The sequence below is a fragment of the Jaculus jaculus genome, chromosome 2 (genome assembly GCF_020740685.1).
Source record: "Jaculus jaculus isolate mJacJac1 chromosome 2, mJacJac1.mat.Y.cur, whole genome shotgun sequence".
Classification (NCBI taxonomy): Eukaryota; Metazoa; Chordata; class Mammalia; order Rodentia; family Dipodidae; genus Jaculus; species Jaculus jaculus.
The window spans coordinates 144574159-144587145 of record NC_059103.1 but is presented as its reverse complement, the minus strand read 5'-3'; the positions used below and the strand labels follow the sequence as shown (position 1 = coordinate 144587145).

Genomic DNA, 12987 nt, shown 5'->3' with positions numbered 1-12987 from the left:
TAGGAGGATTGCCATGAGGCCACCCTGATACTTCATAGTAAATTCCAGGTCAACCTGGGCTAGAGGGAGACCCTACCTTGAAAACAAACCAAAACAAAAAATTTAGTTCTCATATTTCTGAAGTCTAGGAAGGCCAAAATTAAGGTACTAAGCCTTTGATTAAGACCTTGCTACATCATATAACAGCAAAAGGGCAAGAGAAGGATAAAGAGCTAATAAAACACCCCCTTTTCAGTTGGATATGGTGACTCATGTCTGGAATCCCAGGACTAGGGAGGCTGGGGCAGGAAGATCAAGACTTTGGATCAGCCTGAGCTATGTAGTGAGTTTGAGACTGGCCTATGTTGTACAATTAGACCTTGTCTCAAAAAACAGGTTAACAGCCAGATGTGGAGGTACACACCAGCATTTAGAAGGTAGAGGCAACAGGACCACAAATTCAAAGTCAACCTGAAAAAAAGAGGGGGAAAAAATCTAAAAGGGAGTGTTTTTTGTTTGTTTGTTGTTATTATTTGCTTGTTGTTTTTTTTTTAGCAGGGTCTCACTATAGTCCATACTGACCTGGACCTCACACTGTAGTTCCAGGATGACCTAAAACTCAAGGTAATCCTCCTACCTCTCCCTCCCTTAGATGGTCATACAACAATCTAACTCTATCTATACATGTTCCTTTGATCACCCCTTCTAACAAGACTACCAACCCTCCCTAGTTTACAATGTTAAACTTCTTCATCTCCAAGGTAGGCTCTAATACTTATGCCATTAATGTTTGCAATCCTTTTTTGGTACCAGGTTAAAAAATCTACACATCAAAGGTGATGGGACATCTGACTGCCGGGTTTCTCTCTGGGGGAAGACTAACTGTCATACTTCTACAACCCCACTCAGCTAGAAGTAGTTAATGACTTGACTGATCATCATCTTCTTTCCTTGGAAACCAGTCAGGAGGAAGTCCCCAAAGAGGGAACTGTTATGCTCAGTTCTCGGCACCCCCAGTGACCACCAAGGAGAACCAAACACGTATGCAAGGGCAAGGAGCTATATTTCAGGCTTAAGCTCGGTCTCTTGACTTCACCAACGCAGTGGATCCCTACAAGAGCCCCGAGTAGTGGGAGGGCAGGGTTTTTATAGGGATTTGAACATAGAAGAAGGGGATGGGTACATGATTGCTTGATTTAAACAGTGTACTCTTCTGGTTGGTTTAGGATTTTGGTGGGCAAAGTTGGCGGGCTGGGGCTAGAGGTATTGAACTTATCTATGACTATAGGAATATGGTGTAATCAGTTTCCAATAAGTGTTAAACCCACCCTTACTGGAAAATAAAAACTTAGATCTTGCTGAGAAACAGCAACTTAGGCCTACTGAGGACTCTGAAGCCTGTCATGGCATCCATCTGGTTCCTGAGTCCTTCAGGAGCACCATGCCTACCTGCTTCAGCAACACCAGAGCTCAGTGTCTGATCCAGCCATACAATCAGCACTATCACCACCTACTCTGCAGCCAGGCCCTGAGCCCAGACCAATCAGCTCTCTCTCAGACTCACCTGAATCTGAGGGTAAAGCCCACCACAATAAGATTATATACAGTTCCTTACCAGGTGGGCAAGTCCTCTTGTTGGCTTGTTCATCTCTTCTGAACTTCCTGTCCTGGTAAACCTCCCTTCATCTCAGGCCAGCCCAGCTGAGATGAAGCTCCGCACCTGTACTCCCACATGGTATTTACCCCATCCTGCCTTCCACGTGGCAAGGAGCACTCTGTACTTTCTTCTCTTTCCTCTTTAAATGCATTTTCAGGCTAGAGAGATTGCTTAGTGGTTAAGGCACTTGCCTGCAGGGCCTAACAACCCACATCCACATTCAGTTCCTCAGGACCATGTAACCCAGATGCACAAGGTGGCACATACATCTGGAGTTTGCTTGCAGCAGCTGGAGGCCCTGGCACACCCATTCTCTCTATCTGCTTCTTTCTCCCTCTCTCAAGTAAGTAAATAAAAATAGCCAGGTGTGGTGGTGCATACCTTTAATACCAGCACTTGGGAGGCAGAGGTAGGAGGATCGCCATGAGTTTGAGGCCACTCTGAGACTACATAATGAATTCGAGGTCAGCCTGGGCTACAGTGAGCTCCTACCTCAAAAAAACCTCCAACCACTGCAATGAAATACAGATGCACGTGCCACCTTGTGCATGCATCTGGCTTACGTGGGTCCTGGGGAATAGAACCTGGGTCCTTAGGCTTCGCAAGCAAGCACCTTAACCACTAAGCCATCATTTCAGTCCAAATTAAAAAAAAATTAATCCCTTTTCAAACCAGGTGTGGTGCACACACCTTTAATCCCAGCACTCAGGAGGCAAAGGTAGGAGGATTGCCATGTATTCAAGGACACCCTGAGACTATATAGTGAATTCCAGGTCAGCCTGGGGTAGAGGGAGACCCTACCTCAAAAAAAAAACTTAAAAGTCCCTTTTTATGTTTCTTCCAGGCCCATGCTCAATGCCCCTATGGGCTCTCAGACCACATGGATGTATCCATTTCTCTTCCCTTGATTCCATACTTCCCTGAATAAATGTAATAATTTTATGATTATCCTTCTCAGTCTTGTTTTATCTCAATTCTTTAGTAAAACAAACACAAGCTCAGAGTTTGGGTTTAAGAATCTTTCTTGAAACCCCCCAAACCCCAATAATGAAAGACCCTGAAACTAAACAACACCATGACAGACTTCAGTAGAGCACTGCCCTAGCTGGGCCTAAGTTCCAGGTTTTAGCTTAAACAAAGGCAGCCACCCTGACATGTGGTCAGGAGGGATTTCCACCAAAGGGCCTGAATCAACCCCCAGCCAAGCCCAGGACATGCCTGAGCCTTGCCAAAGACTTGTCCCTCCTGCTTCCCTGGCCTGACCAATCAAAAAACACACAAATGTTATTGCTGCTTGTTTAGCCAATCACAATGGAGGTTACCTAGTTTTCCCCAAGCCCACCAACTTTGCCCACCAATGTCCTAAGCCAATCAGAAGGGCAAAAGTACAGTCACTGTTTAAATCAACCAATCATATACCCATCCCCTACTCCTTTGTTTGAATCCCTATATAAACCCCACACTCCTGCTTCTGGGCACTCTTGTAAGGGGTTCACTGTGTTGGTGAAGTCAAGAGATGGAGCTTCAGTCGGAAATAAAGTTCCTTGCTCTTGCATAGGTGTTTGGTTCTTCTTGGTGGTCACTGGGGCTGCCAAGAACTGGGCATAACATTACAATCACATTAACTGATGAATCAGCAAATAGCATTAGAGTATAGGCTGATTTGAGGAAAAAACAAAAAAACTAATTCTAGCACTCTGGATGATAAGGCAGAGATTGTGACTTTGGAGCTAGCCTAAGCTACATAGCAAGTTGCAGGCCAGCCTGGACTAAGTGAGACCCTGTCTCAAAAAAATAAAAACACCTAACCAGGCATGGTGGTCCACGCCTTTAATCTCAGCACTCAGGAGGTAGGAGGATCTCGGACACCCTGAGACTACATGGTGAATTCCAGGTCAGCCTGAGATAGTGAGACCCAACCTCGAAAAACAAAAATAAATAAATAAATTAATTAATTAAAAAATAACACTCCTCTGTGATAAACAAATAAATAATATTGTGTCTACGTGGCCCTGTGCTAAACTCTTTACCTCATAAGGATTCTTACAAGGTGGACTCTAAAATCACTGTCTTGTTTAAGAAAGGCTTAATAGCTGGACTAGAGCCATTGTCACCTTCTAGGGACCCCCAAGAGCAGGGGACGCAGCTCCTCCCAACCCTCAAGAAAAGAAGAGAAAAAAAAAACAGAAAAGCTTAATAGATGGCTCAAGGTCACAGCCAGCAGGCTCACATCGGACTACAGAAGTGACTCCACAAGCTCTCTGGGATGAGGTCCTGGGGTAGAGATCCCCTTCTGGAAGAAGCCCTGGCACAGTGGGGCCTTCTCAGGACAGAAGGACCAGTCGTGTCCAGGCTGAGGCAATAGCTCGCCTGCAGACAGTGCTACTGAAAGGCCCAAGAATTCAGAAGCTCAGAAATACTATCACGCTCCAAGGGGAGCTTAAACGGGCTCCCTGCATACCTCAAACTCCAGGCTTTACTCCCTGTTGGAAGCAAGTAAAGAATCCCTCTTCTCATTATATCAGAGCCCACTCCTAATATAAAACTAGGTAAAAGGGCATGAGATAGCCCTCAAGGATGGGAAATGAGTAATGAAGTGAACCACTTATTTGGTTTCTGTAAATAGCCTGCACTATAAGCCTTACACTATAAGCCTTAATAGCCCACACTGTTAGCCTTAGTAGCTCGCACCATAAGCTGTAGCAGCCTGCCTCAGACCACCAAGGTCACAGGAGGCTGATACCATACTCTGCTACTCCCACCTAAGGAATTGCACAAAGGCTGACCTCCAAGGTCATAGGAGGCTGATACCATACTCTGCTACCCCCACCTAAGGACCTGCGCAAATGCTGACCACCAAGGTCATAAACTAATTGGCTTAGAAACTATGGGGTGGCACAAACTGACTGGCTAACACCCTGCGGGGCTCCTAATATTAGAAAATGATTGGTCTAATGCACAGGCTTTGTTAGAAACTCTATAAAAACTGTCCTGTTCCTGTCCTCTACCCCTGTGAGGTGTACGACTGTGGGCCCCAGCGCGCTTGGAATAAAATCCTCTTGCAGTTTGCATCAAGAGCGCTTCTCGTGAGTGATTTGGGGTGTCGCCTTATCCGGGCAGAGCGTGGGGGCCCCCTGCGGGGGTTTTTTCCTACACTACCGAGACAGAAAAACCTGAAACTGGACTCAAAGGAGAAATAGTGAGCCAGTGAGATCAACCGGAGAACAGTTCTGAAATCTGAGCCGCGGGAGAAGCGGAGAAGGAACGCAGGGGGAAGCGACCGGCGCGGCTCCCCCGCCCCCACCCCGCCGCCCCCGCCGCGCAGGCCTGGTGGAAAGTGTCCCGCAGGTCACCTGCTGCCCCTCACTTACCGCAGTACGTGTAAGAAATAGTTGCATCGGAGGACTTGCAGGACCACAGCTGCTCCTCGTGCTCGGTAAGTACGAAAGAAAGTAGGGTAGAAAAGAGAAAAAACGCTAACATGATTCAGTATCTACCAAACTTTAAAAATGTAAAGAAGACCATGGATTTATTTTTCCCCTTACAGTAAATAGGAAAGACCTAACTTAACCACACTCACGTGATTTCTTAGTTCCTTTGCAACTGTTTCCTCTTTTTATAGGTGTGTGTAACTGTTTGTGTATGTGCTTAATATTTGAGCACTTCCTGCAAGGAGAGAGAGGAAAATGAAAAGACTATTGTTGTTGAGCATGATACAAATGAAAGTAACCAGAGCTGCCAGGCGTGGTGGCGCACGCCTTTAACCCCAGCACTCGGAAGGCAGAGAGGTAGGAGGATCACAGTGAGTTCGAGGCCACCCTGAGACTACAGAGTGAATTTCAGGTCAGCCTGAGCCACAGTGAGACCCTACCTCGAAAAACAAAACAAAACAGGAAGTAACCAGCGCTGCCAGCACCTTTAATCCCAGCTCTTGGGAGGCAGAGGTAGGAGGATTCTGTGAGTTCCAGGCCAGGCTGAGACTACATAGTGAATTTCAGGTCAGCCAGGGCTAGAGCAAGACCCTAACTCGAAAAATCACACCAAAGTAAATAAATAGTTAGAGGGTAGTTTGATGGACATAATATAACCATTTAGCCAGACAACAGTAATAGTGTCACTTAGGGTTTATGACCTTCCCCAGCCATAGGCTTTGTTGTTGTTGCTGCTGTTGTTTGAGGCAGGGTCTCACAGTATTGGCCTGGACCTTGCTGTGTAGCCCAAACTGCCTCAATCTTGATGTATTACGATCTAGGTCATCACACTTACTACAGGTCAGATGTATCAGAAGGGTTTGGGGGTTCCTTATCGCTGCCCCTTTGGAGTCCTTCCACTTCCTTCTGAGAAGGCCCATCCTAGAAAATGAAGATTTCGGAGAAGATTGCCCTTTTCCAGAAATCCTGGCTGCAGACACCCAGGCATCAGAATGACACTGACTAACCCAGCCACCCATCCATGGGGCTCAAAGAAAAACCCTGACCTGAGTCTTGAGGTGGGCTTCTCAAACCCCCTCTTGCCTCCTTGGGCAAGAGCTGTGCCGTCCTTTCCTTAAGCCCCCTTCTCTTCTCTCTCCTAAGCTCGAAGGTGTAATCTTTCTCAACCTTATTCTCTGTTCTGTGGATCTCATTCTTTGAATCCAAAAGACAAGAATTCAGGGGTACCCCAAAATTATTGGTGCATTGGAATATCATATTGGTGAGGAACCCCAAAATTCCTATATTACTATCATATCCTTCAAGGCTCAGAGATCATTATGGAAGAGGTGGCAAGAAGAATACAAGAGCCACAGGAAGAGGAGGAGTGCTTTGCAATACTGTCTTCCAAGACACAAAGCGGCAGTAGTATTCATGACCTCACAGTGGCTCACAAGACCTGCATAATAGAATGAAGGGGGAAAAAAAAAGATGACATCAAAAATAGACCAGAGTCAAGTTGGAAAGGAGGGATTCAGTAGAGGGTGGAAAGGAGAGGGGGAGCAAAGAAGGGTGGTGGGAGGGGATTATGATCATTATATATTGTGTACACGATTGACAAAGAATATACATTATTAGGACATTATTAGGAGTCTAAGTTCATCAGACATGTTGGCTCACACCTTTTATCCCAGCACTCAGAAAGCAGAGGTAGGAGGATCTCTGAGTTTTGAGACCAGCCTGAAACTACAGAGTAAGTTTCAGGTCAGCCTGGGCTAAAGTGAGACCTGATCACCATGAGCTTGAGGCCACCCTGAGACTACGTAGTCAAGTTCAGGTGAGCCTGGGCTAAAGGGAGACATTACCTCAAAAAAAAAAAAATAATTAATTAAAATAAAATACCTGGGGTGGTAGTGCACACCTGTGATCCCTAGCACTTGGGAATGCTGAGGTGGAAGAATTGCTGTGAGTTCAAGGCTAGAGTAGTTCCAGGTCAGCCTGGACTAGAGTGAGACCCTACCTCAAAAAAAAAAAAAAAAAAGTACAACTTTTCAATCTTTCCTTCCATCAACCCCATCATCTTTTCTTTCCTTTTTTCCCCTCGTCACCTTTTCTGATCACCTGCCTCTTACACAGACTATTGTGATTACAACGAACCCAGCTGAATATCCCTACTCCAAATCCTGAGTTCTATTATACCTATGGAGAGCAGCACTGGTAGTTCACTGTTAGAATTCTCACCTCCCATTATATCTGTGAAATACATGTTGTAACACATGGAAACTCTCCAGTTTCTGGTGATTAGGACATGAACATGTTACCATGAGTTATTCTATTTGTATGACTATATAAACTTTAAGATGCTATCTGTGATAAATTGAAATGCACCAAGTACACTTAAGAATATCACTTTTATTACATTTTATTATTTTTATTTTTATTTTTTTTTATTTTCCCAAGGTAAGGTCTCACTCTAGCACAGGCTGATCTGGAATTCACTATATAGTCTCAAGATGGACTCAAACTCATGGTGATCCTCCAGCCTCTGCCTCTTGAGTGCTGGGATTAAAGGCGTATGCAACCACTCCTGGCTATATCACATATTTTTTTAAAAAAATATTTTTATTTCATTATTTGAGAGAAAGAAAGAGTGAGGGAGAGAATGGGTGCTTCAGGGCCTCCAGCCACTGCAAAGGAACTCCAGATGCATGCGCCCTCTTGTGCGCCTGTGGAGAATGGAACCAGGATCCTTTAGCTTAGGCAGGCAAATGCCTTAACCACTAAGCCATTTCTCCAGCTCTGTACATCACAAATATTTTGGAGTCCAGTTTTCATCAGATGGTATTCTTGTTGGAGGGGGTCTTCTGTGATGTGATGTCCAGGTTCCTTGTCTCTCTACCAAGAATCAAGTCAAGCACAGAAAAGCAGGAGCAAAAGCAGTCAAGGCACTTGCCTGCAAAACCTAAAGACCCAGGTTCCATTCCCCAGTACCCACATAAGTCAGATGCACAAAGTGGCTCATGTGTCTTGAGTTCATCTGCAATGGCTGGAGGCCCTGGCAGGCCCATTCTCTCTCATAAATAAATAAACACAACAGAAAGTAGAAGTAAATATACTCTACAGAGTAGAACAAAGTCCAGCAAGCACATGGGATCAGGGGCTTGTAAGTTACAAAAGAGAAGGGTGTGCTAGTTTGAATGTAAAATGTCCCTTCCCTGAAATATTTGTGATTAAACTTCTTACTTAGTCCCCAGCAAGTGGAGCTTTGCTTGAGGAGGGCGTGGTGATGAGGCAAACCTTGAAGCTGATTAGGACAACCCACTTGCCAGTCCTAGTTCACTCTTGCTGTTGCCTTTCCCTGGTATGGAAAGATGGGAGGAGGAGAGCCAGCTTCTTGCATCTACTGTGATGTCCCTGCCTTTATAAAGCCTCCCCTAGAAATTGAAAGCACAAATAACCTCTTTTCAGGGTATAAATAAGTCATATGGAAACCTACTTTTTTGGTCAATGGAACACTCAAGAACCATAGATTATTACTAGAAAATTTTCAGAGGCAGGGATGGGATATCTTCCAGTGAGTTGCTGGCAGGGAAGTCCCTGATGTCCCCAAAACATTACAGCCCATTGCTCAGGCCCTTGGTTTCCCACCAGGAATAGATGGTAAGACCCTATTGCTGAAGACTCCACATACTTGGGCTGCATGGTCACTGAGAAATCTTGCTGGAGCTGAGCTGAAAACTTCCTCCATGTAGACCAGCTGACAGAAAGCTGGAAAAAGCCACATGGCATGCAGCTCAATTGGAGAGAAATAACTAGTGGAGATACTCAACAGTGGACTGCAAACTTTAAATTGGCCAACTAGGCCAAATGAGCCAATGGATACAATAGCGGGACATCTGTTATGGGGGAAACCAACCACCCTCTAGTTAAACTGGAGGCCTGCTCCATGGGAGAGAATACATCCCTAATACTGAAAACCTATGGCAGGGGCATTCCTGAGCCCTAGGGGTGTAACATCTGCTGTACTCTGGCTAAATGTATATACTATGCTCACCAAACTGCCCAGTAAGCACTTCTCTTAATGTTCATACCCATATATTTTTTTAATATATTTTATTTATTTATTTCAGAGAGAGAATAGGCATGCCAGGGCCTCCAGCCATTGCAAATGAACACCAGATGCATGCGCCCCCTTGTGCATATGGCTCACATGGGTCCTGGAGAGTTGAACCACGATCCTTTGGCTTTATAGGCAAATGCCTTAACTGCTAAGCCATCTCTCCAGCCTCATACCCATATATTAATGCTACTCTCACTTTTGGTTAGAGAAACTTTTCTTTTCAGATGGCAGTGACTTTGGAATGACTCAGAAGGCACCATGGTGCTGAGAAGTGACAGAGGAGTGCTCAGCCCTAAAATATCTCTATCACACCTTCCAAGGTTCAGAGTCCATTGCAAAAGAGGTGGTGGAAAGAATGTAAGAACCAAAGGAAGGGCAGGACTCCTTACAAGGTGCTTCTCTAAACACAAAATGGCCTGGATTTCCATGACCTCACAGTGCCTGACACTACCTATACAAGACCATCATAATAGGAGGAAAAAGATCATGACATCACATGAGCCCTAAGAGTGTAATATCTGCTGATGTCTGGCTAAATGTATATACTATGCTTATCAAACTGCCCAGTAAGCACTTCTGTTAATGTTCACACCCTTATACTAATGCTACTCTCATTTTTGGTTGAGAATCTTCTCTTTTCAGATGGCAGTGACCTTGGGATGACTCAGAAGGTATCATGGTGCTGGAAAGAAGTGACTGGAATACTTAGTAACATCTCGATCACACCTTCCAAGGCTCAGGGTCTAATGCAGAAGAGGTGGTTGAAAGAATGTAAGAGCCAAAGGAAGTGTAGGACTCCATACAACGTGCTCCCTCCAGACATAAAATGGCCTGGATATCCATGACCTCACAGTGCCTAACACTACCTACCGAAGACCATGATAAGAGGAGGAAAAGATCATGACATCAAAAGTAAAAGAGAAACTGATTGAGATGGAGAGAGGGTATGATGGAGAATGGAAATTCAAAGGGGAAAGTGGGGGGAGGGTATTACCATAGGGTATCTTTTATAATCATGGAAGTTTTTAATAAAAACTAAAAAAGAGATAAATAAATAAATAAAAGAGAGAATGATTGAGATGGGGAGGGGATATGATGGAGAATGGAATTTCAGAGGGGAAAGTGGGGGGTGGGAGGGTATTACCATGGGATATTTTTTATAATCATGGAAGATGTTAATAAAAATTGAGAAAAAAAAAGATCATGACATCAAAATAAAAGAGACTGATTGAGAGGGGGAGGGGATATGATGGAGAGTGGAATTTCAAAGGGGAAAGTGGAGCCGGGTGTGGTGGCATACACCTTTAATCCCAGTACTCAGGAGGCAGAGGTAGGAGGATCGCCACAAGTTCAAGGCCACCCTGAGACTACATAGTGAATTCCAGGTCAACCTGGACTAGAGTGAGACCCTACCTCAACAACAACAAAAAAAATCAAAGGGGAAAGTGGGGGGAAGGAGGGAATTACCATGGGATATTGTTTACAATTATGGAAGTTGTCAATAAAAAATAAATATAAAGAGGCTGGAGAGATAGCTTAGTGGTTAAGTGTTTGCCAGCGAAGCCTAAGGACACTGGTTCAAGGCTCAATTCCCCAGTGCCCATGTAAGCCAGAAGCACAAGGTGGCATGTGTGTCTAGAGTTCGTTTCCAGTGGCTGGAGGCCATGGTATGCCCAATCCTCTCTCTCTCTCTCTGCCTCTTTCTCTCATTGTCTATCTATCTCTCTCAAATAAATAAAAATAAACAAATATATATAATAAAAATTTAAGAAAATAACCTCTTTTCTCCCATTAGCTGCTTTTGGATGTGTGTTTTCTCCCAGCAATGAGAAGGTAACTGCTACAGAAGGGTTCTTTGAAGGGGTTGATCCTTCACTCTACATAGTCTTGGTTATACTGTTTACTACACATGTACCATCCCATGATCCTGTTATAATCATATGAATGAGTCCATATTCATTAGCCCCAAAGTGGTTTATGATGTATCAAAGGCCACCTTCAGGCAATCTTAATATACAGGTGAGTATCTAAGAGTATACCCTACTGTTTAACTTTCTGCCTGTGATTGGCTGTGTCTTGTTTGTCAGAGGTGGTGTATAGTCTTCAAGGTTGTCCATTGCAGTCCCAGGGGCCATTGTTAGTTGATAGGTTCTACAGTCAACCTGCTTGTGACTCTCAGTCCAAGACATATGGTCTACCTTCCTGCTTCAGTGCTAGGAAATCAATTCAAGGCTTATTTTTTGTTTTGCTTTTTGTTGTTATACCAGGCTGGCCTCCAACTTACAGAGATCCTCCTGCCTTAGCCTCCTGAGTTCTGGAACTAAAAGTGAGTGCTACAACCCCAGCTCAATTTTCTTTTCTTAAAGCTGAATAAAGGGAAAGATATCACATGCCTGTAATCCCAGCATTTGGGAGGCAGAGGCAGGAGGGTTACACAAAGATTGAGTCAGTTTGGGTTACATAGCAAGTTTCAGGCCAATATGCACTACATATCAAAAACCTGTCTCATTCAATTAGTAGGTAGTAAATAAGAATTAAGAATTTGTTCTGAAGCCAGCTAATTAATTGGTCTGCTTGTCTGAATGTGTTTCTGCAGAAATGTTGAGAGCTGGCAATAGTGATGCCATGTCACAAGCCTTAAGGACAGTTGAGGTCGTTAAGGTCCCTGAAAATGGCTACAATACCTTAATGTTGAAGCATTTTCATAAGACTTCATTTTAATGTAACTTGTTTTAAGTTTAATGAAAGCTAAGAATTAATAAATTGCATATTTTTTTTAAGAAAAAAAATTTGTTCTGTACCAGTAAAGATACTCAACAGTGGACACTGCAAGCCTTATTTGGCCAGCCAGGCCAAATGAGCTAACGGGTGCAATAGTGGCACGTCTGTCACTGCCCTCTAATTGGATTGGAGGCCTGCTCCATGGGAGGGAATACATCCCTGATACTGAAAACTTAAAACAGGTTGAGATGGGGAGGGGATATGATGGAGAATGGAATTTCAAAGGGGAAAGTTGGGGGAGGGAGGGTATCACCATGGGGTATTTTCTATAATCATGGAAAATGTTAATAAAAATTGAGAAAGAAAAAACAGGGGTAGTCATGAGCCCTAGGGGTGTAATGTCTGCTGCTCTCTGGCTAACTATATATACTATGCTTATCAAACTGCCCAGCAAGCACTTCTCTTAATGTTCATACTGATACTAATGCTACTCTCACTTTGGTAGAGAATCTTCTCTTTTCAGATGGCAGTGACCTTGGGATAACTCAGAAGGCATTATGGTGCTGGAAAGAAGTGACAGGAGTGCTCAGTACTGCAATATTTCTATCACAACTTCCAAGTCTTAGGGTCTATTGTGGAAGAGGTGGCAGAAAGAATTTAAGAGCCAAAGGAAGGGTAGGACTCCTGCTCTCCCCAGACACAAAATGGCCTAGATATCCATGACCTCATAGTGCCTAGCAGTACCTACACAAGACCATCAGAATAGGAGGAAAAGATTATGACATCAAAATAAAAGAGAGACTGATTGAGATAGGGAGAGCATATGATGGAATATCAAATGGAGTTTCAAAGGGGAAAGTGGGGGAGGGAGGGTATTACCATGGGGTAATTTTTATGATCATAGAAGTTGCTAATAAAAATTTTTTTAATAAAAAAAGAATTTGGGCTGGAGAAATGGCTTAGTGATTAAGTGCTTGCCTGTGAAGCCTAAGGACCCCGGTTCAAGGCTCAGTTCCCCAGGACCCACATTAGCCAGATGCACAAGGGGACCCATGCGTCTGGAGTTCATTTGCAGTGCCTGGAAGCCCTGGCACGCCCAT

At 44.2% G+C, this 12987-nt stretch overlaps 1 protein-coding gene and 1 non-coding gene across 2 annotated transcripts in view; one reads left to right on the top strand and one right to left on the bottom strand.

Annotated features, from left to right (window-relative positions):
• Ly96 (lymphocyte antigen 96) overlaps window positions 1-5276 on the bottom strand; it is a 32314-nt gene extending 27038 nt beyond the window's left edge. The window contains exon 1 of the mRNA XM_045144318.1: window positions 5008-5276. Within this exon, the coding sequence (XP_045000253.1) occupies window positions 5008-5119 (112 nt within the window). The 5' untranslated portion in view covers window positions 5120-5276. The remainder of the gene's footprint in view (window positions 1-5007) is intronic.
• A 6440-nt stretch (window positions 5277-11716) lies between these two features.
• Window positions 11717-11849, top strand: LOC123459146. Its single transcript, XR_006636054.1, has one exon. It is a non-coding gene; the product is annotated as a small nucleolar RNA SNORA33 (small nucleolar RNA).
• Window positions 11850-12987: the final 1138 nt, after the last annotated feature.